The sequence below is a fragment of the Doryrhamphus excisus genome, linkage group LG21, assembly GCF_037039965.1.
Source record: "Doryrhamphus excisus strain RoL-2023G ecotype Guam linkage group LG21, RoL_Dexc_Guam_v1.1, whole genome shotgun sequence".
Lineage (NCBI taxonomy): Eukaryota > Metazoa > Chordata > Actinopteri > Syngnathiformes > Syngnathidae > Doryrhamphus > Doryrhamphus excisus.
In genome coordinates this window covers 722,153-744,930 of record NC_136377.1, presented here as the reverse complement: position 1 = coordinate 744,930, position 22,778 = coordinate 722,153, and the positions used below count along the sequence as shown (strand labels likewise).

The 22,778-nt window shown below is 46.9% G+C and overlaps 4 protein-coding genes across 14 annotated transcripts; 1 reads left to right on the top strand and 3 right to left on the bottom strand.

Annotated features, from left to right (window-relative positions):
* Window positions 1-992: 992 nt before the first annotated feature.
* On the top strand, window positions 993-6,552 carry pigs (phosphatidylinositol glycan anchor biosynthesis, class S). The gene is made up of 12 exons (XM_058086656.2): window positions 993-1,078; window positions 1,308-1,447; window positions 1,523-1,634; window positions 2,321-2,410; window positions 2,517-2,608; window positions 3,424-3,664; window positions 3,741-3,883; window positions 4,331-4,445; window positions 4,525-4,670; window positions 5,192-5,292; window positions 5,379-5,589; window positions 5,661-6,552. Exons 1-12 carry the CDS (start codon window positions 1,060-1,062, stop codon window positions 5,937-5,939), a joined length of 1,689 nt encoding a protein of 562 aa, XP_057942639.2. The 5' UTR covers window positions 993-1,059; the 3' UTR covers window positions 5,940-6,552.
* Window positions 6,553-6,872: 320 nt separating this feature from the next.
* LOC131138081 (uncharacterized) lies at window positions 6,873-10,174 on the bottom strand. 10 transcript variants are annotated; one of them, XM_078787649.1, is made up of 8 exons: window positions 9,986-10,174; window positions 9,800-9,888; window positions 9,393-9,666; window positions 8,711-8,848; window positions 7,897-7,936; window positions 7,766-7,828; window positions 7,553-7,698; window positions 6,873-7,486 (listed from the first exon to the last, which is right to left on the bottom strand). In XM_078787649.1, the coding sequence occupies exons 1-8, from the start codon at window positions 10,029-10,031 to the stop codon at window positions 7,419-7,421; spliced, it is 864 nt and encodes a 287-aa protein (XP_078643775.1). In that variant the 5' UTR covers window positions 10,032-10,174; the 3' UTR covers window positions 6,873-7,418. The 10 variants fall into 10 exon arrangements, with proteins under 10 accessions (XP_078643775.1, XP_078643777.1, XP_078643778.1 ...); XM_078787651.1 differs by having other exon boundaries at window positions 9,393-9,639; window positions 9,986-10,172; XM_078787652.1 differs by having other exon boundaries at window positions 9,393-9,612; window positions 9,986-10,172.
* A 1,870-nt stretch (window positions 10,175-12,044) lies between these two features.
* On the bottom strand, window positions 12,045-15,693 carry LOC131138330 (solute carrier family 22 member 4-like). Its single transcript, XM_058087158.2, has 9 exons — window positions 15,270-15,693; window positions 14,533-14,636; window positions 14,292-14,446; window positions 13,991-14,162; window positions 13,479-13,605; window positions 13,300-13,400; window positions 12,642-12,856; window positions 12,258-12,440; window positions 12,045-12,184 (listed from the first exon to the last, which is right to left on the bottom strand). Exons 1-9 carry the CDS (start codon window positions 15,678-15,680, stop codon window positions 12,045-12,047), a joined length of 1,608 nt encoding a protein of 535 aa, XP_057943141.2. The 5' UTR covers window positions 15,681-15,693.
* A 1,376-nt stretch (window positions 15,694-17,069) lies between these two features.
* slc22a5 (solute carrier family 22 member 5) lies at window positions 17,070-22,354 on the bottom strand. 2 transcript variants are annotated; one of them, XM_078787647.1, is made up of 10 exons: window positions 21,457-22,354; window positions 20,894-20,997; window positions 19,713-19,867; window positions 19,464-19,635; window positions 19,255-19,381; window positions 19,083-19,177; window positions 18,798-19,012; window positions 17,661-17,841; window positions 17,450-17,587; window positions 17,070-17,296 (listed from the first exon to the last, which is right to left on the bottom strand). In XM_078787647.1, exons 1-10 carry the CDS (start codon window positions 21,844-21,846, stop codon window positions 17,170-17,172), a joined length of 1,704 nt encoding a protein of 567 aa, XP_078643773.1. In that variant the 5' UTR covers window positions 21,847-22,354; the 3' UTR covers window positions 17,070-17,169. The 2 variants fall into 2 exon arrangements, with proteins under 2 accessions (XP_078643773.1, XP_057942638.2); XM_058086655.2 differs by having other exon boundaries at window positions 19,083-19,171.
* Between the last annotated feature and the right edge of the window lie 424 nt (window positions 22,355-22,778).

Sequence of the window (22,778 nt, the reverse complement as noted above, 5' to 3'; positions counted from 1 at the left end):
AATATTGTTCTTGAAGCACTCTGTCAAATAGTGAAAACAAATAAACTATATTAAACTATAAACACAGATTGGGGTCCTGTCTTACATACTTCATCTCCTTCACCACCTGATTTCCTCCAAACAAGTGCTGACCTTTGAATCTTTGACAGAACTTTTTGGAAGATGTGTCTCATCACATCTGGCGTAAAAGTAAAACCACATTTCAGAAAAAGAACATCACAGCAACAGCAAAATATGGTGGTGGTAGTGTGATGGTCTGGGACCCGGAAGCCTTGCTGTGATGAATGGAAGCATGAATTCTGCTGTCTCGCAAAAATCCTGAAGGATAATGTCCGGCCATCTGTTGGTGACCTCAAGCTGAAAGCAACTTGGGTTCTGCAGCAGGACAATGATCCAAAAGACACCAGCAAGTCCACCTCTGAATGGCTGAAGAAAAACCAAATGAAGACCTTGGAGTGGCCTAGTCCAAGTCTTGACCTGGATCCTATGGAGATGCTGTGGCATGGCCTTAAATGACAACATTCCTCCGCGGCGCTGAAAGAGACTCATTGCAAGTTATCACAAATGCTTGATTGCAGTTGTTGCTACAGGCGGTCCAACCACTTAGCTTTAGGGGGCCATTTTTGTGTTCAATTGATTCATATTTAAATATGTTTGATGAGCTGAAACATTTAAGTGTGACAAACTTGCAAAAAAAAAATAAATCGGGAATGGGGGCAAACGCCATTATTTTCTTTTAAGATTATCCAGGAATTTTGTCATGTTTTGGTTTTAAATTCGTCAACTGACGTAAACTACAATTTCTGTCGTAAATAACCATCCGTACAACGTTTAACTAGCTGCATCGGTTCAATCATGTATGTATTAGCTATTGTAGTATTGTAACTTTCTTTATGACAACAAGGGAGAATAACATGCACAAATTACTATATTTTTATGTTATGTTATGTTCTAAAATCTTTCTGCCGTAAATGGAAATGGGCGGCCAGTCACTCCGTTGAGGCTGTCGTCACAAATATTACCACGTGATCTGTGACGTTTCCACTCCCGGCCAAAAAAATGGCGACAGCGGAAGTGGGTGAGTCGCGCTTTGTTTCTGTAAATATTATTCGTTCAGTTAACATTATCACTCATTTGTTTAATGGATTAATAAAAACGTTTTCATGAGGAAGTTTTGTTAGCGAGTTTGACACAGTGTGGAATCACGCTGTGAGGAGGCTAACATTAGCTAGCTAGCCGCAGCATCACTTGTACAGCATAGAAATGTGGTTGTATGAAATATTCTATGAATATTTTTCCTTTCTTAGAGCGTCGGCGGAGCAAGCTCGCTGCCCTGTCGTTCGCCGCTGTGGTCATCTTCCTGGGGATCCCTCTGTGGTGGCGGACAACCACAACGTACCGCGCCTGGTTACCTGTCAGTCAGATTCAGGAGCTGGCTAAGCTGAAGGTGCGCCATGGTGGTCCTCCTCTCTTTCACAATAACCTGTTATTGTTATGTTCTTCTCCTTTCAACTTCTCTCAGCTCCTTCTGAGCGCTGAGGTGGAGGTTGTGTTCGCACGGGGAACGTTGACGGCGGAGCAGCAGAAGAAGATCCCGCTGACACGGACGCATGATGAGGAACACGCCGTGGATGGTGAGTTCATGGCACACGCAGTATAAACACACACCATAACCACACAAACAGGTAGCGGATGGCATCATATTTTCACTTTATTCTTGTAAATTCTGAATTTTTTTTTCCAATTTCTGCTTTTATTTTTGTTTTGCTTTTCAACTTTCTTGTTTCGTGTGGTAGTTTTCACCTAATTCCCATCATATTTTGACTTTATTTCCTCCACTTTTCACTTAAAATGACACCTTTTTTTTCTCATATGAAACTTTTTTTTTACCACCTGAAGTCGCTGGGATAGGCTCCAGCCTAACCCCATGACCCAAATAACAATAAATAATAATACATTTTATTTGTATAGTGCTTTTCAGAGTACTCAAAGGCACTTTACAGTAGAGAAAAAAAAGAAATAAAAAATAGAGTTGAGTAAAAAACAGTAACTGATGCATTAAAATACAATATCCATACATTCATTCAGAGCTGAAAACAAGGCTAAAGGGGGGCGGGGCGCAGCAGTCAGGTATATAAAGTTAGACATTAAAAACGGATTTAAACAGGTGGGTTTTGAGTAAGGATAAGCGGCATATGGGTGGATCGTTAATATTTCAACTTTATGTTCCCACAAATGTTATTTGTCCTCTTAATACGACAGCCAGGAGTCCCACTGCCGTCTCACATTGATTGAAGGTTTTGCCTTTTATCTTCCCAAGGGAAAACCTCGTTGACTTACCGGTATGAGACACGTTACCGCACAGCTACCGTCATGGAGGAGGACGCTCTGAACACGCTCAACGCTGCTGGTCAGTCTCTAGACGTTCACTTGCTAGCATAGCGCTGTCTTCCCACCAACACAAGGTTGGTTTTTGGTTTTTGTTTTTGGTCATTGGTGTCCGTGTGTCCTTTCAGAGACTGATCTTTCCCTGCACACGCTGAGTGAGAGTCCATGCGGTTCTTTGGTGGTCTACGTGATCCCAGAGTCCTCCTTGCTGCTGCCTCAGGTTGAAAATCTCACTTTGGCCAATAGTGCACATGTAGACTGAAATGGTGCAGACTTTTATTGCAGCCAGGACAAAATAGCCTGAGTGAAGCAACACGTGTACATATGCTAACAAGTTGTATACACTGGATTTAACCTCAGCTTTGGCAGTCGCTGAAAAAAACTATAAACTTTTTTTGCAGTATTAAAAAGAATATTTAAAAAGATATTTCAACTTTCTTTATGAATATCTTTTAAAATTCTTCTTGTGCAGCACTTTTTGTTTCGCCTATATAAAGACATATTTCTTCTGTCATATTTCAACTCATAGTATTACAATTTATTCTCGTAAAAAGAGTGACATTTTCTGTAATTTTTAGAAAATGGATTCTTGAAAAATTACAGCTTTTTTTCTTATGCCTTTTTTTTATTTGTCAACTATTTCAACTTTTGTCTTGTGAGTTATCTTATCCATCTTCCCACTTTTCTAAAATCGGAAAATAATTTTTTTGTTTTGGGACTTTAATCATAATATTTTTAACTCTATGTGATTAAAGTCACTTTTTTCTCTTCATATTTAGAATGAATTGTGGCGACTCCGTAATCAGGAAAAGCAGAAAGAAAGAAAAAGAAAGAAGCGTTATTTTCCTCTGTGTGATGTTGGACTAAGAGCCCAAACTAAAAGCAGTAGTAGCTGAGGGACTAGTGAGTAGAGGTCAGGGTTGGGTAGGTTCCTTCCTCATGAGCCGCTTTAAAAGGGTTTTACCGTTTTCTCCTTCAAGGATATTTTTTCAAATGTGCCATGGGGTTGTCGGCTCTGTTTTCTGCCACCATCAGGACGTGGACGTGTACGTCGGCCAGCGACGCACGGCTTTGCTGCGTGGCGCCGCCCAGACGAGTGGGGTCAGGACGCTGGCCGAGGTGTTGGCCGGCCTGGAGCCGCAGGTCAAGCGGGTGCTGCGGGTCATGTCCTTCAGCCACGGCGACATCATGGCCGCCCTCGGTGACAGAGTGCATCTCGGCCCCGGAAGCCGACAGAGCGAAGCTGACAGCATGAGAGCCTTCAAGTCCAGCCCGGGTCGGTGGAGCGGCCGGCTCGCTCACCTTTTAACGTCTCTGTTTGTCCTTCACGCATCATCTATTTATCTTCTTAGGTTATGAGATAATCTTCAGTCTGCTGAATCCCGACCCCAAGTCGCACCAACTCTACTGGGACATAGAGGGCGCTGTGCAAAGCTACATTCAACCGTTGCTCTCCAAACTGGGGCCCGTGGCCAACTTCAGCGTGGACTCTCAGGTGCCATATTTGGTTTATGGATGCATTTGCACCGGCATGCGTACTGACACCTGGTGATCGGTGTAGAATACTACATATCACATGCCTTTGAATGCATCGTCTGAATGCCTTCCGTTTGTATGTGACTCCATGCAGCCATATTGGATGCTTGGAAAAGCTTCACTTAGGGAAAATATGGGACTTTAGCTTAACCTTAATTGGCCGTATTCCACCACAAAAATGTATTCAAATTTGGAATAGCAAAGTGGCGAGGGAATAATCACTGTGCCCCCCCCCCAACCTCACACCCATCTTGCTTCAAAAAGGGTTTCTAAGGCTATTTGCTTTGCTTTTTGTGTTTTTGGTGACTTTGTCTCTCCCATGGTCACGTGGTGTTGCCAATTATGCAAATGAGATGGGGTCATCATGCCCCCGACCCCCCCCATCATTTCTGTACTCTGTTCACAGACCTTGCATTACAGCATGCTGGGTGTCAACGCTCGCTTCGACAGCGACCGCGGCGCCTACACGCTGGCCGCCGACAGCCTGGCGCACGTCATCAACCCCGTGGAGGCTCGCCTGGGTAAGCTTGCCACTGGCGTTTTGGATACGGCTAACATTTGCCTGAGCGTGTTTTTCCTGGCATGGCCGCTGGTCTCCAGGCTCCAACGCCGCCTCGTCCGATCCTGTGCTCAACTTCCTGCTGTACGTCCCCGACAGCCAACACTCCCCGCTTCACATCCTTGACCGCAAGAAGAGAGCGGTGGCATCGAACGCATTCCACTCTCCACGCTGGGGAGGAATCATGGTGAGGGAATCCGAGCTCCGAGTTGGATGAGTTTTAGTTTATAACTTCATTCTTTTCTTTGTTTCTCATAATAATAATAATAATTATAATATAATTAATAGAATATAATTAATAATATTAATATATTATTTTGGTTATAAAAAGGAGAAAAAGCGATGATGTTTTTGTGATGTCATCCAATAGTAGGATCATTCTGGTTGACCACGCCCACTGTCCCCCATGTTGGTTAGCATGCCGCCTTCTGATGTTTGAAGGTCATGGACCAGACCAGGACCATGTTGGCAGTACGTGCCCATATATGGGCGGTCTATATTTGGGTTGCTAGTCTTGCTTTTGAGTAGCGACTGCAGCGCAAAACCTAAATCGTTCTGTAAATATTTGGACTTTATTTTTAAGTTACTGCTGCTTTATTTTGACTTTTTTTTTTAGTTTTCCTGCTCAGTTGTATTTTTCAAAGGTCCCTGGGGTCAGAGGTCACACTTGATGCGAGGAACTTTCCAGTGATGTGTCTGTCCTGGTAGGTTTACAATGTGGATGGCTTCTATGGGAAAGAGACGCCGCTCCCCGTTGACATCGACATAAACATGGCCGAAGTCATGGGCGTCTTCCTGGCACAGCTGCGGTAACACCTTCCTTTCCGCCACGCTTCTTTGGCCTTGCGTGTGTGTGTGGGACAGCATCTTTGAACATGCACCCCCCCCCCCCCAGTCTGTTGCTAGGCGTGCAGCCGTCCACGCCCCCCCCAGGCTTCCTGGTGTCTCCTCCCGGCATCACGGGGCTCGCCGACTGGGAGCTGGACCGCCTCATGTGGAGTCGTAGCGTGGAAAACATCGCCACGGCGACCACCACCATCACATCGCTGGCGCAGCTGCTGGACCAGATCGGCAACATCGTGATCAACGACAACATCGCCCGGCAGGTCAGTGCAACGGAGGCGTGGCAGAACGAAAGGCACACGGACTCATGTGGGAATGCCGGTGGTCCCCGCAGGTGTCCAGCGCCGTCTCGTCGCTGCAGCTGGCCCTGGCCGAGCTGGAGGCCGGGAACCTGGGTTTCGCACTGCAGTACAGCAAGGAGGCCATCTTGGCGTCCGAGAGGGCCTTCTTTGACCCGTCGCTGCTCCACCTCCTCTACTTCCCGGACGACCAGAAGTTTGCCATCTACATCCCGCTCTTCCTGCCCATATGTTTGCCCATCCTGATGTCCCTGCTCGGAATCATGTCCGACATGAGGCGGAAGCGCAGGGACAAGCAGGCCAAGAAGGACTGAGCGACTGATGAACGCATGAAGACAAGCTCGTGGACGATGAAAACATGGACCTCCGAAGCCAAAAACACCAGAAATGAGTTTGGAAATGGGAAAAAAAACAAAAGCTGGAGAAGAAGAACCGGGAGCCTTTGGAGGATGGTTAGTGATGGTTTTTACATAGGAATTTCTCTTCTAACTTATTGACAAATAAAAGCTTTTAATGCTGTGTAACAAGGCGGACGTTACGTTGCTGTTGTTTCATGCATCTTCACCACAATAAGGAAGTTAACAACACCACCACACGTGTCGACATAAGCAGGCTTTCGGAGAAATGACCCCTTTGGGACTCCCGTTTTATGTCCACATAAAATAATGTGAGGTAGAGGACACCGCTTCAGGTTCCCCAAGTATCCCGATTTCTCCAAAGCATGCAGCAAAGTCAATTCAGGTAGAAGTCACATTCTGAGAAACTTGGATTACTAAGACATGATGGTTGCCAAAGACGCAGCATGGCAGCCACATCAACTGGGACACCACCTTCCTGTTTTGCCATCATATTTCTTCTGTCATCATTTTCATTCCTTTTCTGAAGTTTCTGAAAGAGCGTCAGAGGCATTTTCTATCAAAATAAAAAAAAATACAAATAAAAATTCATGGGGAGAAGCTCTCTTTTCTTCAAATCCACCAGCAAGTCTCGCTCCTTGCCACCGTCTCCATCGGCGTCATAGTCATATGACAGCCATTAGTCACGGGAGCCACTTGGTAACCCGGCTACCCTTTTTTCTCATTGGCTGACACGGCATGAGTGCAGTGAAGAATTATATGATTGGCTCGTAGCTTTAGCCTTGTATCACGTGGTCAATGGGGGCGGGGGGAGCCTGTGTTGATGTTTTTGTCGTAAAACTGCGTGTCTTTTACTTGCGACATATCTCAGAGGCTTGTGACAGTCAGCAATGCATATAACAAAACATTTATTTGACACATTTTTGGCAGAGACAAGATACTTTTATAACACAAAGACGACATTTTACATTACGGTTCTACTGAATGCAACTTAAACTATATACACATACAGTTTGAAAAGAAGTCTGGTCGAGAAATGGGAAAAGTCTGACATCTAGTGGTCATTCAGCAGCACGCACCTTCGTTCCAAGCCATGCAACGTAAGGCGTTTGTTTGACTGAAGTGTATTGTAACATTGATCAGTGTGTGTGTCCCCTTTTCATGACAGGACCACTGGCCTGTGGTCTGTTGCACTGATGGCTGTTTCCAAACACCCTGTTTCCATGCAAGGCGTGCGACAGGATATTATGCAGTCACTTCTTTGCCTACTTCTGCTTGGGTGCAACCGTGAGAGGTAGCAAAGGCACCCCTGCGAGTTGAGCACATCGCTCCTCGGCTCTGCGGAAGAACTCCTCCATGTCGGAATGGCTGGGCAAGTCAAAGAACCTGGCTGACTCCGGCCCGGGATGTTCCTCTGCCGGCCTCGGGCTGCTTCTCTCAGCCACCATGGGGCTTTTGAAGCGTACCACCTTCCTGCACTTGATGTTCCTCCTGATGGATGACGACTGAGGAGATAACGCTTGATCAGTGTGTCGTTTTAATGGAGACACGATTCCATGTTTGTAGCTTACATCGAGTGACTTCCTCTTCGAAGACTTGTCGGCAGATTGGACGCCTGAAATAAGACACAAAAGTCCATCTCGATTCCCATTTCAAAATAATCCAGCCCTCTAAGTAGGATTTACCCAAGGGTGCCTCCACAGTCCCTCCACCATCTCTGGAAGAATCAGAGGACAAAAATGTAAAACAAGTGACAAGCCAAATGTTATTTTGTTCAGTCCTACCTGTGATTGGAAGGCGACCAGTCGAGTCCGTACCCCAGCTGCTGTCCCAAGTCAGCTGGGACCCTAATGAGGACAAGTGCTATAGAAAATGGGTGGATACGTTGGTTGGGTGGGAGTGAATTCATCCAAACCTGATCTGGCAGTTTGTGTCAAACAGCCCTTTGGAATCATCTGCAGACAGAAAAAACAAAAACAGGTGAGAGCAAGGCAATACTCAAACCTTCCAGCCAAATCTAACCCAGCAATGACATAAGAACGTCCCGCCAGGTCACCTCAAAACATGCAAGTCCTGCCAGATAAAGATCTATTGTTTTTACGGTACATCCTTCAAACCTGCCAAGTCTAGTTCTTACGATAGTTTCTCAAAAACTGCAGGGTGCTGCTGTCAGGATCTTTGACTAGCATTTTTACCAGGTTTTAGTCTCCCAAGGCAAAGAGGTCCTCGGTGACGGGCAAGACAAGGAGTGATTCAGGAGACAAGAGGAGGGACCACACCTCACCCAGACCCGGGACACCCTCAAGACGCCCTCATCCTGGAGGGACCTGGTTCTACTCCATGCGGTTGCCGCAGGGGAATTCTCACCATAAACACTAAGCCGCCTCCTCCCAAACTAAACTGGTTGACATGGCGATAAACACGGAAGGTTGGCAGAACCTCAGAGGGGGAATCGAAGCTAGCGGGGTTAGCTTAGTTTAGCTGTAGGTTTGCAGCAGGGTCTAAAAAGGGCTGAGAGCTCCTGTCAAATAGAGGATCTTTGACTAATATTTTTGCAGCAGGTTTCGGTGATCTTTGGATGGCGTTGTAATAGATCCTCAAAAACAGCAGCGTGCTGAGTTACCACGCCCGAAGAAGCATCCGTTTTGGATCCACAGGAAGAACATGTCTACAAATGTCACTCGCCACCTGACGTGGCGGTGCTTTCTCTGACAGTGTTTTCTTCCTACCCAGGATGGTGGACAGGTTGGGGGGGCGGTGTCTGTGGATGCTGGCGGCGTGGGCGGCGCTCAGCAAGGTGGAGTTCTTCACCTGCTCGTAGAGATCCACCACATCGTCCTCGATGGGGAAATGAAAGGCGCCTGCCGCTGCAGTGGAGAGATGGGGATTACGTCAACAAACCAGTCATTTGAACGACTCCTTTAAGACCGAAACGATTCCCAGTCGCTTATCAAACCGGCTGGTTGTAATTTGCAACTTTCCCCCACAACTTTTCTAAATAACTACATCAAATATTATGTAAATGGACATCCATTTTGGAAATATGGGCCCTGAGAGAAGTTTGGGCTCTGAATGCTCAGCTTCAGAGTGTTTTTTCTAACACTGGCTCAATGTGACATCACAGGCGGTGACTTCCTTATATGGGCATGCCCGGGTACAAGCTGAGCGGGACCAATCACAGCGGAGTGGGTGTGCCCAGAGGGGATGTAATGAATACAAACGGACCGTTTTGGAAATCCAAGGAAATACAGCTGGAATGGGTGCAGATTCTGGAAGATCTAGAAAGCTTTCTGTGTGGGTTATGGTGTGTAGCTCAATACAAAGGGCCAAAACCTGGTGCTTGTCTCTACCATCCATCCATCTAAGGATCATGGCTTGTCTAACCGGACACCCGGTCAGTGGTGGACCCACCGTAGTGTTCCTGTCTGAAGATCTCTGGAGAGGGAACACTGCTGGAGGTTGAGGAGTAGTAGTCGTCGTCGTCGTCATCGTCCTCATCATCATCATCATCGTCGTCATCGTCATCGTCATCTGAGCTGAAACTTGAGTCCATGTTCTGAGTTGTGGCGCCCTCTGGTGTCGCTGCCAGGAACAGATTTTGCTGAACTTTTCTGATGTTTTGGCTGGACGACTGCAGCGATGGAGGACATGGCCAGGGCTCGGAGATCACATGAAAAGAAAATGTCTATATTCTCTATAACTATATTCAATTCCAGAAATGGATGTTTGTAACAAAAGCTTATTATGAAAAAAATGGGTACATGATAGCATCAGATCGGCAAGACTAGAAATTCACTTGATGGAGTCTGTTTACTCACTTGACCAGCAACTCTCGTGTTCCTCACATCCGGGTCCTCCTCTTCAGGAAGTGTTTCATAAACTCGGCCTGTTTGGCGTCTCTTCCTAGCTGCGAAAAGTAACTTGGAGTAAATTCCGTTGTATTGACAGGCGTCACTCGTCTGTATGATCGTTGCTATTATTGATATTGACTCAGGGTTTCTTACCGTGTAGCCGAGTTCGAGGGGCTTTGACCGGGGTGTCACCCCTCATTGTTAACACCCGGAAGTGCACGTTAATGAACGAAGTGATTAGCGTCACAAACGTTGAACCAAACTGAACTTCAGGCTAAGGAAACGAATCATGACTCAGCTGCCAGGTATGATCACATTTCACTTCAATGTCAATACATAAATATTGAGGTTGTCTGCAGCAGCGCTATAGAAAATTGAAGAAATGGTCTCGCTCGCTCCAACTTCTATTTTGAAGCCCATGGCGGAAGTGTGGAGGGGACAACTTCCGGTACACCCCATCTACTTTTTTATTATTACACGGAAAGCAACTAGTTATCAACAGCAACAACAAAAATACCAATTATTATTATTATTATTAGTTTTGTTGTTGTTACTGGGTTTCAATCTCGAGGGAGTCTGCATATTTGCAGTGAAGATGTACAAACATGACTTTATAGGGGCCATCAGGAGCAATGATGAATTTGTGACCATGCATTGTATTCTTAATCCATAAATGTTTGCAATTTCCCAGCCAATGACCAACAAGAAGAGACAATAAATTGGGCCAATTTGATTGATGAGTGGGATCTTTATCTGCACTCTACCCACTCAGCCTGGCACCTGGTTGAATTACGAAATTGCCCAAAATGCTGTGATACGGATATTGTAAGAATGTCCAACATGGTTTGGAATGTTATTTAGAACCAATAGAGTCCATGATATTGGAGAATATTACCAGCAGGTCTGAAGATGCAAACAATGAACGACCTTGCTTGATGGTCTCCTGGTCTCCTGGTGGGTCACCCATGCAGAGGTGCTTCATTTTGTCACCAGACCCCTTGTGGATCTCCTGGACCTCTTACAAGTCTTTTTGGCCCCTATCGTAGGTCTCCTGGACCTGTCACGGGTCTTTATGGCACATTTTACTGGTTTCTGTTCACTTTTATGCCTTAGTTCCTGCTTTGTGCCTTTATTTTGTAGTATTTCCTGTTTTGCCCTGTTCTGTGTTTGCCTACTTTACTTTCTTCTCCACGCGCACCTGCTGCTAATTAGAGTCAGGCTTCCGTTTACTAAATAGTATTTAGTACTGGTGCCCTCCTTGCTTTGGTGGAGTATTACTGTTGTCACCTTGACTGAGTGTTAGTACTCGTTGCAGTCCTCCTGCTTTAAGAAAGTATACTCGGGTCGTCGTAAAAAGGCGTAAAAAGGGCCAGTACTTAAAGAAAACTGAAGTGGTTGACGTTAAGCTCCGCCCCTCACAGCACAGTTCACAGTGGCTATCCAGAAAAGTGGACGCTAACTCCAAATTGTTGGCGGATTTATGGTGTGAGTCCGTCGAAAATGTGAGTCAGAGTCCGGGTGGGGAGGTATGGGTAATTACACATGGGACCCCCATCATATATTGTACCAGTAATTGGACCGGGTGTCTTCTTACAGAGGGTATTGTACATCGCCATTTGTCGTGTTCGTGTACAACGAAGTGTGTTTCCAATTCAATGGTGGATGTGGTATAGGCTGTAGACGTGTATATGTTATATTTGGGAGTACCTATGATTATTAGCGTCAATTTATTTGACGGCTAGGCGTCCGTTAGAAGATTATTTAGAAGAGTTCAAGTGGCGACTCCGAAATCAGGAAAAAGCCGAAAGAAACAAACAAGTCATGCCGCTATTTACCCGTCCCACCGCTAGATGGCAGTATAAGCCAGATTCTAGAACTTTCGATGTACGTTTGCTTTGATTAACTCTTGCTCTTGTGCCAGCAGTCATTGCCAATTAAAGAGAAAAGACCTGATTGGCTATACTTAAAGTAAATTTTTAATGACGCTTTACAATAAGTTAAATGCATACACAGAAAACCGCAAACATTCTTTTTAGGCGTAAAGTACTGTTATTTAAAACTTGGATTCATTATTCTGAAAACTCGTCACGCTCACTCCATGCTCCTTTTCCTCTTTGGCTTTTTGCCTGTGGAAATATTGAAATATTTTCTCAAGTTAGACTGTGCAGGTGTACCTAAAGAATTGGTCCAGGGGTGTACCTTGGATGTAAACTCACCCGCACATGGTTTGCATTTGCGTCATGGTCTCTGGTAGAGGCTTCCCAAACGTCTCTGGCAGAAGGAGACAAAGGAGAGCTCCAACCACAGCCAATGATCCCATGAGGATGTATGGAAGGGCTTTATTATATTGGCCTAGGAAGAAAGTACGGTTAGCACACCTGAAAAGGCCTCAAAGTGAACGCCATGGAAGTCTTAACGTACTCACCGAGGTAGATGATGAAGGGGGAGATGATGGTTCCGACACGAGCGGCCATGGAGCAGCACCCCATGGCCGTGTTTCGGATAACAGTGGGGAAGAGCTCTGACGTCACGGTGTACACCACGCAGAACGCCGACGTCACGCCGAATTTGCCCAGCATCTCCAGCAGCACGGCCACCCAGTGTAGGTCTGGGTGGGGCATGAAAGGGTCACATTTGTGGCATCAGGAGGTCAAGTTACATTCATACATTCATTTTAACCTGTCAAGTTAAATGATGTCAAGAAAAAGATGTCAAGAAATGGAAATAAACAGGAAGCCAGTAAGGCTGGACGCCTGGCTCACCGCTAAACCAGCTGCTTCCTCCTTGACAGGAAGTTGGGTGTCATTACCTATGGGACTGAGGTGAACGCACAGGATCATGACTCCGCCCATCAGCAGCGTGGACGACTGGCACACGCGGCGGTAGCAGAAGTGCAGCAGCAGCAGAGCGATCAGGTAAGCCGGCACCTCCGTCACCGCAGACAGGAAGCAGTTGAAGTAGGGGTCGCCGTGCAGGTTGGAGGTGTTGAGGATCAAAGCGTAGTAACTGATGGTGATGACAAACCTGTGGGGGAAATTCATCATGTGAGAATGCTGGCATGGAACAATATAGGCGCAAGCATCTCCATGGAGGACAGCTTTGTAAGAAAGCAGGCTTCTCTACACATCTTAAAACCCAGGTCTGTTATGTATGTGATGTATAGCACATAGTACATTGGAAGTGAAGAGTTACAGCGTATAGGTCATCAATGTGGCTCCAGTTTGTAGCCTTTGTTAGAGACCAACGCATCTCATTAGCATCATCTCATTAGCATTACAGCTGCACACACAGTAGGGTTAACTAAAAGTACTTCCAAAGTACCTCCACTGAGCGTCTACTGACTTGGATGGGGAGGCGTAGAGTGGGTTGTTCCACTGCATGGAGCTGGACGATCATTAGATAAATGCTCTTACCGGTTGATCCCTTGTGAGAAATAATAATAATAATCATAATAATAATGCACGTACCATAGAATTGAACACAGCACGTTGACGGTGAATACGTTGCAGCTCCCAATGATGTCTCGAATGTTGTATTTCCTGTCCTTCATCGTCAGTGCATCTTCAATCTGGAGCACCAAAAAAAAAAGACTTGTATCAGTAACTCCCTGAACTTTCAAACCTAAAATGCCCTCAAGCTGACGTACCTCAGCTTCTGTAAAAATGGCCTCTGGGGTGGCAACCTTATTTCTCCTGGCAGCGTCTTTCAGTATGGCCTCCGCCTCGTCCACGCGGCCCTGAGAGAGCAGCCAGCGAGGGGACTCGGGTATGAACCTGCAAGACAATAGTGTGCTGATGCTTGATTGGTAGGGCATGACTGTACATTGTCTAGTCTGCGTAATTGTCCGTGATGCATTTATGGGCGCTGAGAGGACTAAAGTTGTGGGAGGGATAAAACTTTGGCGTGACCACTTAAACCAGTGTAGTCTTGATCCATCGGTTTTAGACCTGCTTCTAACCCGTCATTCTTATCCAAAGTTGTTTTTATTCAATTGCTGTCATTTTTAGAAGACCATTTTATTTTAGATTTTCGCTCTGGTTTTTGATGGCGACACAGCGCTGAGTCCGCACTGCTCACATACTCGTCCTCTTGACTCGGTAAAAGCTGACCTCCCAATGTGTTATCTGTCTGTAAATGGTCACGTTTCCACAGCCTCACCACCACAGCGGTATGTATATCAGTCCCGATGCAGCCATGGGGATCAGCAGCATCCTCCATGAGCGCAGGGCGTACGCCACGGCCGGCATGAGCATGTATCCTATGGCTGAGCTCATGAAAACACCGAGGGAGCAGAAGACCACCCGAGCTTTGGAGTTGAGGATTTCTGTTCCTAAGAGCAAAACATTCACCGTCACTTTTTCAATAGCGGTCCTAATATAATCATCTCTTCTCATAGCTAGCGTTAGCGTTAGCCACCACAGGCCTGGTTTTAATCAATTCCAAAAAGGTGATAACGTACCCAGCACAAACGCAATGATGTAATTGGAGAACCCCCCAGCACCCGCGAGGAAGAAGGTGAACGTAAAGATCTCCCAACTGGGGGAGAATATCTGCGCCGTCACAGCCACCGTCTGAAGGACCATCATGGTAAACAGGGCGGGCTTTCTCCCGTATCTGTTGTTAGAAAGGCAAAGGAATCCGTCTGACCGCATCTCCAACAGCAACATGGTGACTTTTGGATAGCGTCGCCGATGCACCACCTGTCCGACATCTGGCCCGAGAGGAACGCTCCCATGAGCACGCCACAGTAATGGATGGAGGAGGTCAGCGGGATTTTGTGCGAGTCCTCACAAACCAGGTTCCACTAAACAATGTATGCATGTCAATTATTTGCTATGAAGGAGTTGGAGTTAATACAACACACAGTAGTACGCATTGGGGCACCGCCCCACCCTGGTCCTGTTGCACCAGCCATCCAAAGATACACCAAAATGTCTCGGGGTCTAGCTAAGTAGCTCTCCTAAGATTTCCTGCTGCTCACTAACAAAATTTTGAAACAAACTTCATGTTCGAGGCTGCCAGGCAGACCAATCATGCGGTCAAAATGGTGACAACAGAGCTGAGCAGAAGGCAAAGCTGTCGATTTACCCGTCAATCTCTGTTCTACGCTCATGAGCTTCTGGTTGTGATGGAGAGAGCAACATGGCGGACGCAAGCAGCCGGGTCGCTGGACTGACCCTAAGAGATGGTGAGATCTCAGTCATCTGGGAGGGGCTGCCTGGAGAGGAGCCCATCTGAGGTGGATGCCCCCCTAGTGAGGTGTTCTGGGCATGCCTGGTCGACAGTCTGGATTGGGCTCCCAGGACTAATGGAATTAATGTCTCACACCTGGCCTTTGAACGCCTCAGTCCCCCCCCCCCTTCCATTGATGTCAGAGTTTCATCAGAGATTCATCTAAGATTATCTTAAAAACATTGACCCAAGCTCTCCGGCTTACCTCGGTGACAATAGTCGACTCGTAAACACTTTTGCTGTACGTCCACCCGTCTCTGCAGGCCTCCAAAGGAATCTCTGCCACGTTGACGTCCACGTTTGGGACGATGCCGTTGTCCGAGTAGTTCTTGACCCTCTCCAGGTTGAGTCTCGAGCAGGAGCTGGGCCTCTCGTCGCCGCCCACCGTCTCCATGGGGATGGTAACGTTCCTCCACGCCTCGCTGAGGTTGGCGCTTTCGGGGATGTAGCACTGGTGAGGCGGCGTGTCGGCGACAAACACAATGTAGATGCCACTGAAGCCATTGGGATAGATGCTGATGGCCAGCGCCAGGAACACCCGACGCTGAAAGGCCCCCCAGGAGCCCAGAAAAGACGTGATGCTGTCATAGTCTCGAATTTTCATGTCGACCATCATGCCTGACTTTGTTTCTGCGTTACTGCCTGTGTGCTGTTAGAGCAACGGAAGATTATGGACCTGCGATGATGACCATAAACCCGCGTCATCAGACTGGTTACACAGTTACAGTCAAACCTGCACGCACTTATGCAATAAGAAAACACGCTCCACAGGGAATTGGCCTTGCAGAATCCTTAGAAAGTAGCTTAATATTTGACAAGATGTTGTAAAACTGGAATATTTTCTTTCTCCTAGCAGAATTTAAAGTGAGACTGTACTTTAAAAAAATTGCATCATCCACAGTCCTTATTTGAAGCCTGAGCACGCATCCTTCTCTTTTCTGTGCTCTAAAGAGAGAAAAGGTTAGCATGAGGGAGCTAATAATGCACATCATAGGCCACATCTGATTAGACTATAAACCCCTCAAAATTAAGGAGGGGGAAATGTTGTTTTAGAATTGGGACACCATGGAATTATTCCAGTAATACTGGACACGCGATACTCAACAATCAAACTGCGGGTCCATGTCTTTTTTTATCTCCCTGGAAGATAGGACGACCTAAACAGCTGAGCGGCTCATTCAGCACACAGCTGACTCAGCGTCGTGATAGAACACCGACTTTATGGTGGCCAAGAGGCTGGATACTTGGGGCAGAGGCGGGAATCAGATAGCAAATTAAGGTTACGTGACCTTAATCAGATCACAGATTTGATTTTAGTCAACCTGGTCTTTCATTCATTGTTAATTGTTAATTCAAACCCAAGCATCGTTTGCACTTGATTCAAATAAAATGTGAATGCGTTTTGCCATTATGCGGTGCTTTTGAGAAAAAAACAGGTTGACGGGTTATTTCCCTGTTTGTGTCAGTCAGCAACTTTACACAGCTCATTAAAAATAGTGAAAGAATAAAGTCTCAAGGAGTTGACTAATAAATAATACAATCCAAGTATAATTAATCAATACAGAACAACACTTAAACTACCTTACCATTTTGTTTTGGTATTTCAATGTAGTTTTTTACTTCAGAATTGGTAAACAAGTTTTAAAAAGGTTCATTCAATTAAATATTAGCTTAATTGCCCCCCCCTCCCCCAAGTTGTCCATAGGCATGAATGTGGGTGGGAATGGTTGTTTGTCTATATGTGCCCTGGGATTGGCTGGCCACCACTCCAGGTTTTTTTATTCTTTCTACTCCTTGGACATATAATATGTGATCTATTCCACTGTAGCATGGATGGACCTTTCAAAATAAAATGTAACCATTGCCCTAACCAAAATGCTGCCAACTTTCTGTTGCGCGATTTTGGTTTGTTCAAGTGAGAAACACAAGTCAATCCAAGACGTACCGTAACTACGTAACGTTGAACTCGCTGCCATCGTGACAAATTGAGCTAGCATATCAATCGTGAGGCTTTATCCGTTTTATTTATGGTAATCAAAGACCAATGAGGTATCCATGTGTTCCAACCGCAAACACAAATGGAACAATCAGGCATCATTGTAGCATCAAGCTAGCCCTTGGAAATCAGACTGCAGCGTCTGTACAGTATCACATTTGGCTTCGTGTTGATTTGGTGGGTGTCCACGTCCCCCGTTTTCAATGAATGTCTTCCTTTTGGGTCTGCTGCACAACCTGGAGACAAAGCGTGGTTAGGATGGCCATCACAACGTCCTTTTCCTTGCTCATGTTAGCTGTAAGCTTTTTATTTATACAAGGGAGGCTAACGGACAGAAAAGGACACATTTTCTCCGCTGTGCTCTGAAGAGACGAACCGCGGCCACATACCCCTGACATTCCTGCATCTGGTCTAAAGTTTCCGGAAGGTCTCTGTTGTGGGTCTCTGGAAGAAAGAAGTTGACCACGGAGGAGGCGATCGTGAGGCTTCCCATGAGAATGTATGGAAGAGCCTTGTTGTAAGAGCCTGTAAGGGACACAAAAGCAACGGTTGGTGACCACGATCGGCCCGCAAGCCGAGGCACAAAAAGGACACCTTCCTAAATAAATGACATAGGGAGCGGTGATGCTGCCAATGCGTGCGGCCGAGGAACACATCCCCATGCCGACGTTCCTGAGCACGGTGGGGTAGAGCTCCGCCGTGTAGATGTAGACGATGCTGAAGGCCATGGTGAAGCCAAACTTGCCAGTCATTTCCAGAGCTAAGGCCACATATTCCAGGGCTGGGGAGACAGGGGGAGGGCAATATTAGCATGACCGTGGTTCTTCTTGGTTTGGACTCTTTGACCAGTAATGTGCTCGCTGTTACGACTCGGCCCAAGGGCCCCAACAGAGGAGACAGACCGGATGTACGGTTAACACAACAGTACCAACGAAACCAAACTGGACCAAATAATGACAGTGGAAGCCAACATCAGTACAATGTATATTGTAGGGCGGGGTCACCAGCCTTATTGAAACCAAGAGCTACTTCTTGGGTGCTGATTAATGCAAGGGGACACCCGTTAGATGCACACTTCTGAAACGGCCAATTTGCTGAGGGACCCATTATAAAGGGGACCATTATGCTTTTCCTCTTCCCCGACCCATAAATGTTCTTACAGTGTGAGCCCTGAATCAGTTTTGGATGGCTCTGCAGACCTTTTTTAGCACCCAGTTCCACTGACGTCAACACAACCCAGACTCCCTTGTGTGCCCAGCAAGCGTCAAAGGTGCCTCACACAGCTGGACGATACACCAAAGGTGTACACCTTTCCAAGGTCAATGTTGAAAGCGGACATTTTAAAAAGATAACTGATGTTTACTATCGACTCCTGTAGCGGCAAAATGGACGTCCGGAAGCGTTTGGTAGCATGACCAAGTGGGCTCGGCGAGAGGCGTGCCTGGAGGGGCGGGGTAAATTAAACAGAACGATTGGGCGGGAGGCAGGAATCCCCAGGAAACACTGCAGAAGATGTGGGGAGACTGGAAGATGATGTTTGTAGAGCAAGAATAGGAACCCAAAAGTGTTTTCATGCAGCTCACTGGTAACGGGCGCTATTTGAGCTATTCTTAGAACAGGCTGGCGGGCGACTCGTGTGGTCCGAAGGGGTGACCCGGTGTCCGCGGGGGCACAGAGTTGGTGACTCCTGGTGTAGGGCATGCATGGGGTCATAACACTTGCTGTGAGGGGACCTACTTGTGGGAATGAACTGGATAAGAAGCAGAACTCCTCCTCCGATGAACAGGAAGGTGGATAGAAGGGCTCTCCTGGGACATTTCCTCAGCAGCCACGTGGAGACGATGTAAGCGGGCACCTCTGCAGTCGCCGATAAAAAGCAGTTTACGAAGGGGTTTCCACTGAGGTTGGAGGTGTTCAGCGATAAACCGAAATAACCAACGTTTATTGCCATCCTGGTGGGAGAAGAGAGACTCGGCTCACCCTGATTCCCCTTCCTTTGTCGTCTGCTTTAATACGACTCACCACAAAACCAGGCACATAAGTGTGATGCATCGTAGGTTCTTGGACCTCAGAACGTCCAGCATGGTGTACACTCTGCCTGGAGGTAGTGACTGCAGCTGGGAGGGAAAACGAGACCGTGCAACTTCAACCAACACTGACTCACTCAGCATGAGCTACAACATGGCGACTCCACCTCAGACCCTCTGAAGATGACAAGCGGCGCCTCATTTTTGTTCTTCCGCGCGGCGTCTCTTATGATGGCCTCGGCCTCCGCCACTCGCCCCTGGGTGATGAGCCACCGAGGGGACTCTGGGATGAACCTGAAGACAACAATTTGAAAGTTCAGTGATCGGATGGAGAAGAGAGGACCCTTAACTGAAACAAGAAATGAGCGTGGCCTACCACCAGAGAGGGAAGTAGACCACACCAGTGGCGGACAGAACAGCCAGAAAGGTTCTCCACTCTCTGATCCCGTACGCAATCCATGGCAGCATCATGTAGCCGATGCAGTAGAAGAGGAACGCTCCCATAGTTGTGAATATCACACGTAGCGTCTTGCTGAACACCTCCGTTCCTGTACACGTTGGGAAAGAACACACAAACAAGAAACAGAGAAGCGCTGAAGAGCTGACCGGACCAGAAGATCCCCACCTAAAACGAATGCGGAAACGTAGATGGAGATCTGTGAGGCTCCCACAAAGAGGAACATAATGCAGAACATCCTCCACGACTGGGAGAAGGACTGCAAAAGGACTGAGAGGCACTGAGCTGCAAGAGAGATGAAGACAATCTTCTTCCTTCCGAACCTGAAAGTGGAGAAAAAAATGGTAAATAAGGTTGGTGTTCCCTCGCTAGTGTTCCCATGCTATTTTTAGAACGGCGTATGAAGGTACAATGTTTTCTACGTCCTTGTGGTTCGTGAGAGAGACCTAATCGGTCTGTTGTTGTTATTGTATATGTATAGTCATGTGACGGTTGGTCTTGGTCTAGAGCATTTCATACCCTATGGAAATGATATGCAAATTAGATGACATCATCTGACGACTTCTACTATGACTCATAACTACTGAAAAGTTGGCAATCATGCTTGCGTGTTTCCTCGATCATATTTGTATGGTCGCTAGAGCAACATTATGGAATACCGTAATGAATCCTGGGTTCACAGAGGACGAGGAGGAGAAGTAAAACACTACAACAGGAGCAACATGTTTAACAAGGACATTAAAACGCTACAGTCGAACGGCACCGGGCGAGGCACATAAGAGGAGTGAATACAGCCAGTCACTTCATTTCTTGTGTCCAAAAGATTGATCTTAGATCAATGGTGCCACCATGTGGTCATTTTTTCATCAAAATAATAGCACAGGCAACACAGTATGGGGAGCATGTTTGGACTTCTGGTCACCCTTTTGTGTGCAGCAATTTGGGGGTAGAGGAGGTCATTCCCACATGATTGTATGAAGAATGGGATTTAGGACGCTGCATGATGCAAGGTTGCATGCCCCCACATTGTGACCCTGCAGCTGGACACAATCCTGGCTTGTTGCTTTTGCCTCACATGTTGGGGGGTGTGCACTGTTGGGGGGCTTTACAGATGAAAAGGAGTCGGTTGTGATCAAACGCGAACGACTCCAGGCATCCCTTTTTGCAGAGCGCGTCCAGCATTTCGGAAAGAAATGATCTCATCAGACGGTAGATGGAGCTAATGTGTCATGTTGGTGCAACATGTCCAGGCATTCAACGCTCACTAGATGTGGATTTAGTTTCTTATGCCTGACAGCATTTTCTCTCATGCTTGCTAACAAGAGCATTGATTAAGCGTTATTATTGACCTGTCAGAGAGCTGGCCGGAGATGAGCGAGCCCAGGAGATATCCCACGAACATGGTGGAGGAGGCAAAGGGAACCTTCCACTGGTCGTCACAGACCAGGTCCCACTGCAAAGGGACAAGAACAAACTTAAACCAACTTTGGGTCAGGGTCCTTGGTATGATTCATCAACTTGTTTGTAATTGTGTTCTGGATTGTTCCATTTGTATTTAGATTTTTTCATCTTCCAGTTGATGGCGCCAGCCATGACGAGCTATGACATCATCGGGGTGACACCTCTCAGCTAAAGGTAGATCAGGTAGATCATGAGCTTGGTTTAGTGTATTTTTCATCAAAATAGTAGTCATGCCAAACATGTTTTTGGAATGGGGGAGGAAAGGGGAGAACATGCAAACTCCTCACAGAGATGCCTGAGCGGATGGCCGGGACCATGACCTGTAAATGTAATTAAATGTAATGCATAATTACAAAGAATAAATCATATATTCAAGCTAAGTTGATGACTCATGTCAGGGACCCTTCAAACGATCAGTCACGACGCCTGGAACGCGGACGCTCACGCTGACCTCAGTGACGATGGTGGCCTGGTAAATGTCTTTGCTGTAGCTCCATCCGTCCAAGCAGCCCTCCTGCTCCAGCCCGGTGAGGTTGACGTCCCTCCCTGGAGCGAAACCCTTGTCCGAGAGGTTCCTCACCGCTTCCAGCTTGTAGCGGCTGCACCGGCTCCGTGCCTCTTGGCCATTCACCTGTGTGACCGGGATGATGGCCTCCTGCCACGCCGGCGTGAGGTTGACCTCCGGGATGAGGCAGCGGTGCTCGGGGGCCGCCCCGACAAAGAGGATGTAGAGCCCGTTGAATCCGGTCGAGAGAAAAATGGTGTTGAGGAGGCAGAATGTGGTCCAGAAGTAAGGGCCAGTCTGCCCCAGGAAGGCTGTGTCTTCATCATAGTCTCCCATGTTTCAGTGGTGCTTCTCCTGGGGATCTTGGGAGGCTGGCATCCGTCTTGAGGTCTAAACTGAACTCTGATGAACTCTTGCTCTGTGTGGGCCGAAACTGAGCGGCACCCTCGGTGGGCCAGTAAAACTCAGCAGCCCCAGCAGAGCATTAAACCCCCCTTTCCTGGCGAAAGCGCTCTCATCCCGGGGTAGCCAGAACACAGTCCCAGCTCATGAGACCAGATGAGGAAGTGATTTATCCGGACACATCCCCTCGACTGCTTGATGTGATATACTGCTGATCAAAAGCGTTGAAAGTGTCCCTCTCATATGCCCTGCCCCCACCCCATGACCACCGCCAGCACAGCAGTGGCCGACTATTTGCTCCAAACAACATTCCACACGTTTAAATACCCCCAAGAAGTGCACGTGCTTGTACTCTAAATGTTGCTAAGTAGCATTAAGGTTCCCAAAAGGACTGTGTTTGAAGGCCACGCCCAGCTGGCCCTAATGTCAAAGTTCAGCAGAGTTTGTGCTTCGTTGCAAAAGTCTGAGGACCCTAGAACACTAATGGTGTGCATGACACTAATGGTCTGTATAGCATGAAAACACAATGGTGTAGCATGAAAACACTGATGTAGCATGTAAACACAATGATGTAGCATGTAAACACAATGAAGTAGTACGAAAACACAATATAATAGCATGAAAACACAATGATGTAGCACGAAAACACAATGATGTAGCACGAAAACACAATGATGTAGCACGAAAATACAATGATGTAGCACGAAAACACAATGATGTAGCACGAAAATACAATGATGTAGCACGAAAACACAATGATGTAGCACGAAAACACAATGATGTAGCACGAAAACAATGATGTAGCACGAAAACACAATGGAATAGCATGAAGACACAATGATGTAGCACGAAAACACAATGATGTA

What these genes read in the sequence shown, in the direction of transcription:
- pigs (XM_058086656.2), top strand. An exon ending in CACGCTGGGGAGGAATCATG is followed by an intron (nt 4,671 to 5,191) that starts GTGAGGGAATCC and finishes CTGTCCTGGTAG; the next exon opens with GTTTACAATGTGGATGGCTT. An exon ending in GTCTTCCTGGCACAGCTGCG is followed by an intron (nt 5,293 to 5,378) that starts GTAACACCTTCC and finishes CCCCCCCCCCAG; the next exon opens with TCTGTTGCTAGGCGTGCAGC.
- LOC131138081 (XM_078787649.1), bottom strand. Translation starts at nt 10,031, where the DNA reads ATGAGGGGTGACACCCCGGTCAAAGCCCCTCGAACTCGGCTACACG. An exon ending in CTTCAGACAGGAACACTACG is followed by an intron (nt 8,849 to 9,392) that starts GTGGGTCCACCA and finishes TCTCCACTGCAG; the next exon opens with CGGCAGGCGCCTTTCATTTC. An exon ending in CAACCTGTCCACCATCCTGG is followed by an intron (nt 7,937 to 8,710) that starts GTAGGAAGAAAA and finishes TTCTGTCTGCAG; the next exon opens with ATGATTCCAAAGGGCTGTTT.
- LOC131138330 (XM_058087158.2), bottom strand. Translation starts at nt 15,680, where the DNA reads ATGATGGTCGACATGAAAATTCGAGACTATGACAGCATCACGTCTTTT. An exon ending in AGTCGACTATTGTCACCGAG is followed by an intron (nt 14,637 to 15,269) that starts GTAAGCCGGAGA and finishes TACATTGTTTAG; the next exon opens with TGGAACCTGGTTTGTGAGGA. An exon ending in CATCATTGCGTTTGTGCTGG is followed by an intron (nt 14,163 to 14,291) that starts GTACGTTATCAC and finishes TTTTGCTCTTAG; the next exon opens with GAACAGAAATCCTCAACTCC.
- slc22a5 (XM_078787647.1), bottom strand. Translation starts at nt 21,846, where the DNA reads ATGGGAGACTATGATGAAGACACAGCCTTCCTGGGGCAGACTGGCCCT. An exon ending in AGGCCACCATCGTCACTGAG is followed by an intron (nt 20,998 to 21,456) that starts GTCAGCGTGAGC and finishes GTCCCTTTGCAG; the next exon opens with TGGGACCTGGTCTGTGACGA. An exon ending in CGTTTCCGCATTCGTTTTAG is followed by an intron (nt 19,636 to 19,712) that starts GTGGGGATCTTC and finishes CAACGTGTACAG; the next exon opens with GAACGGAGGTGTTCAGCAAG.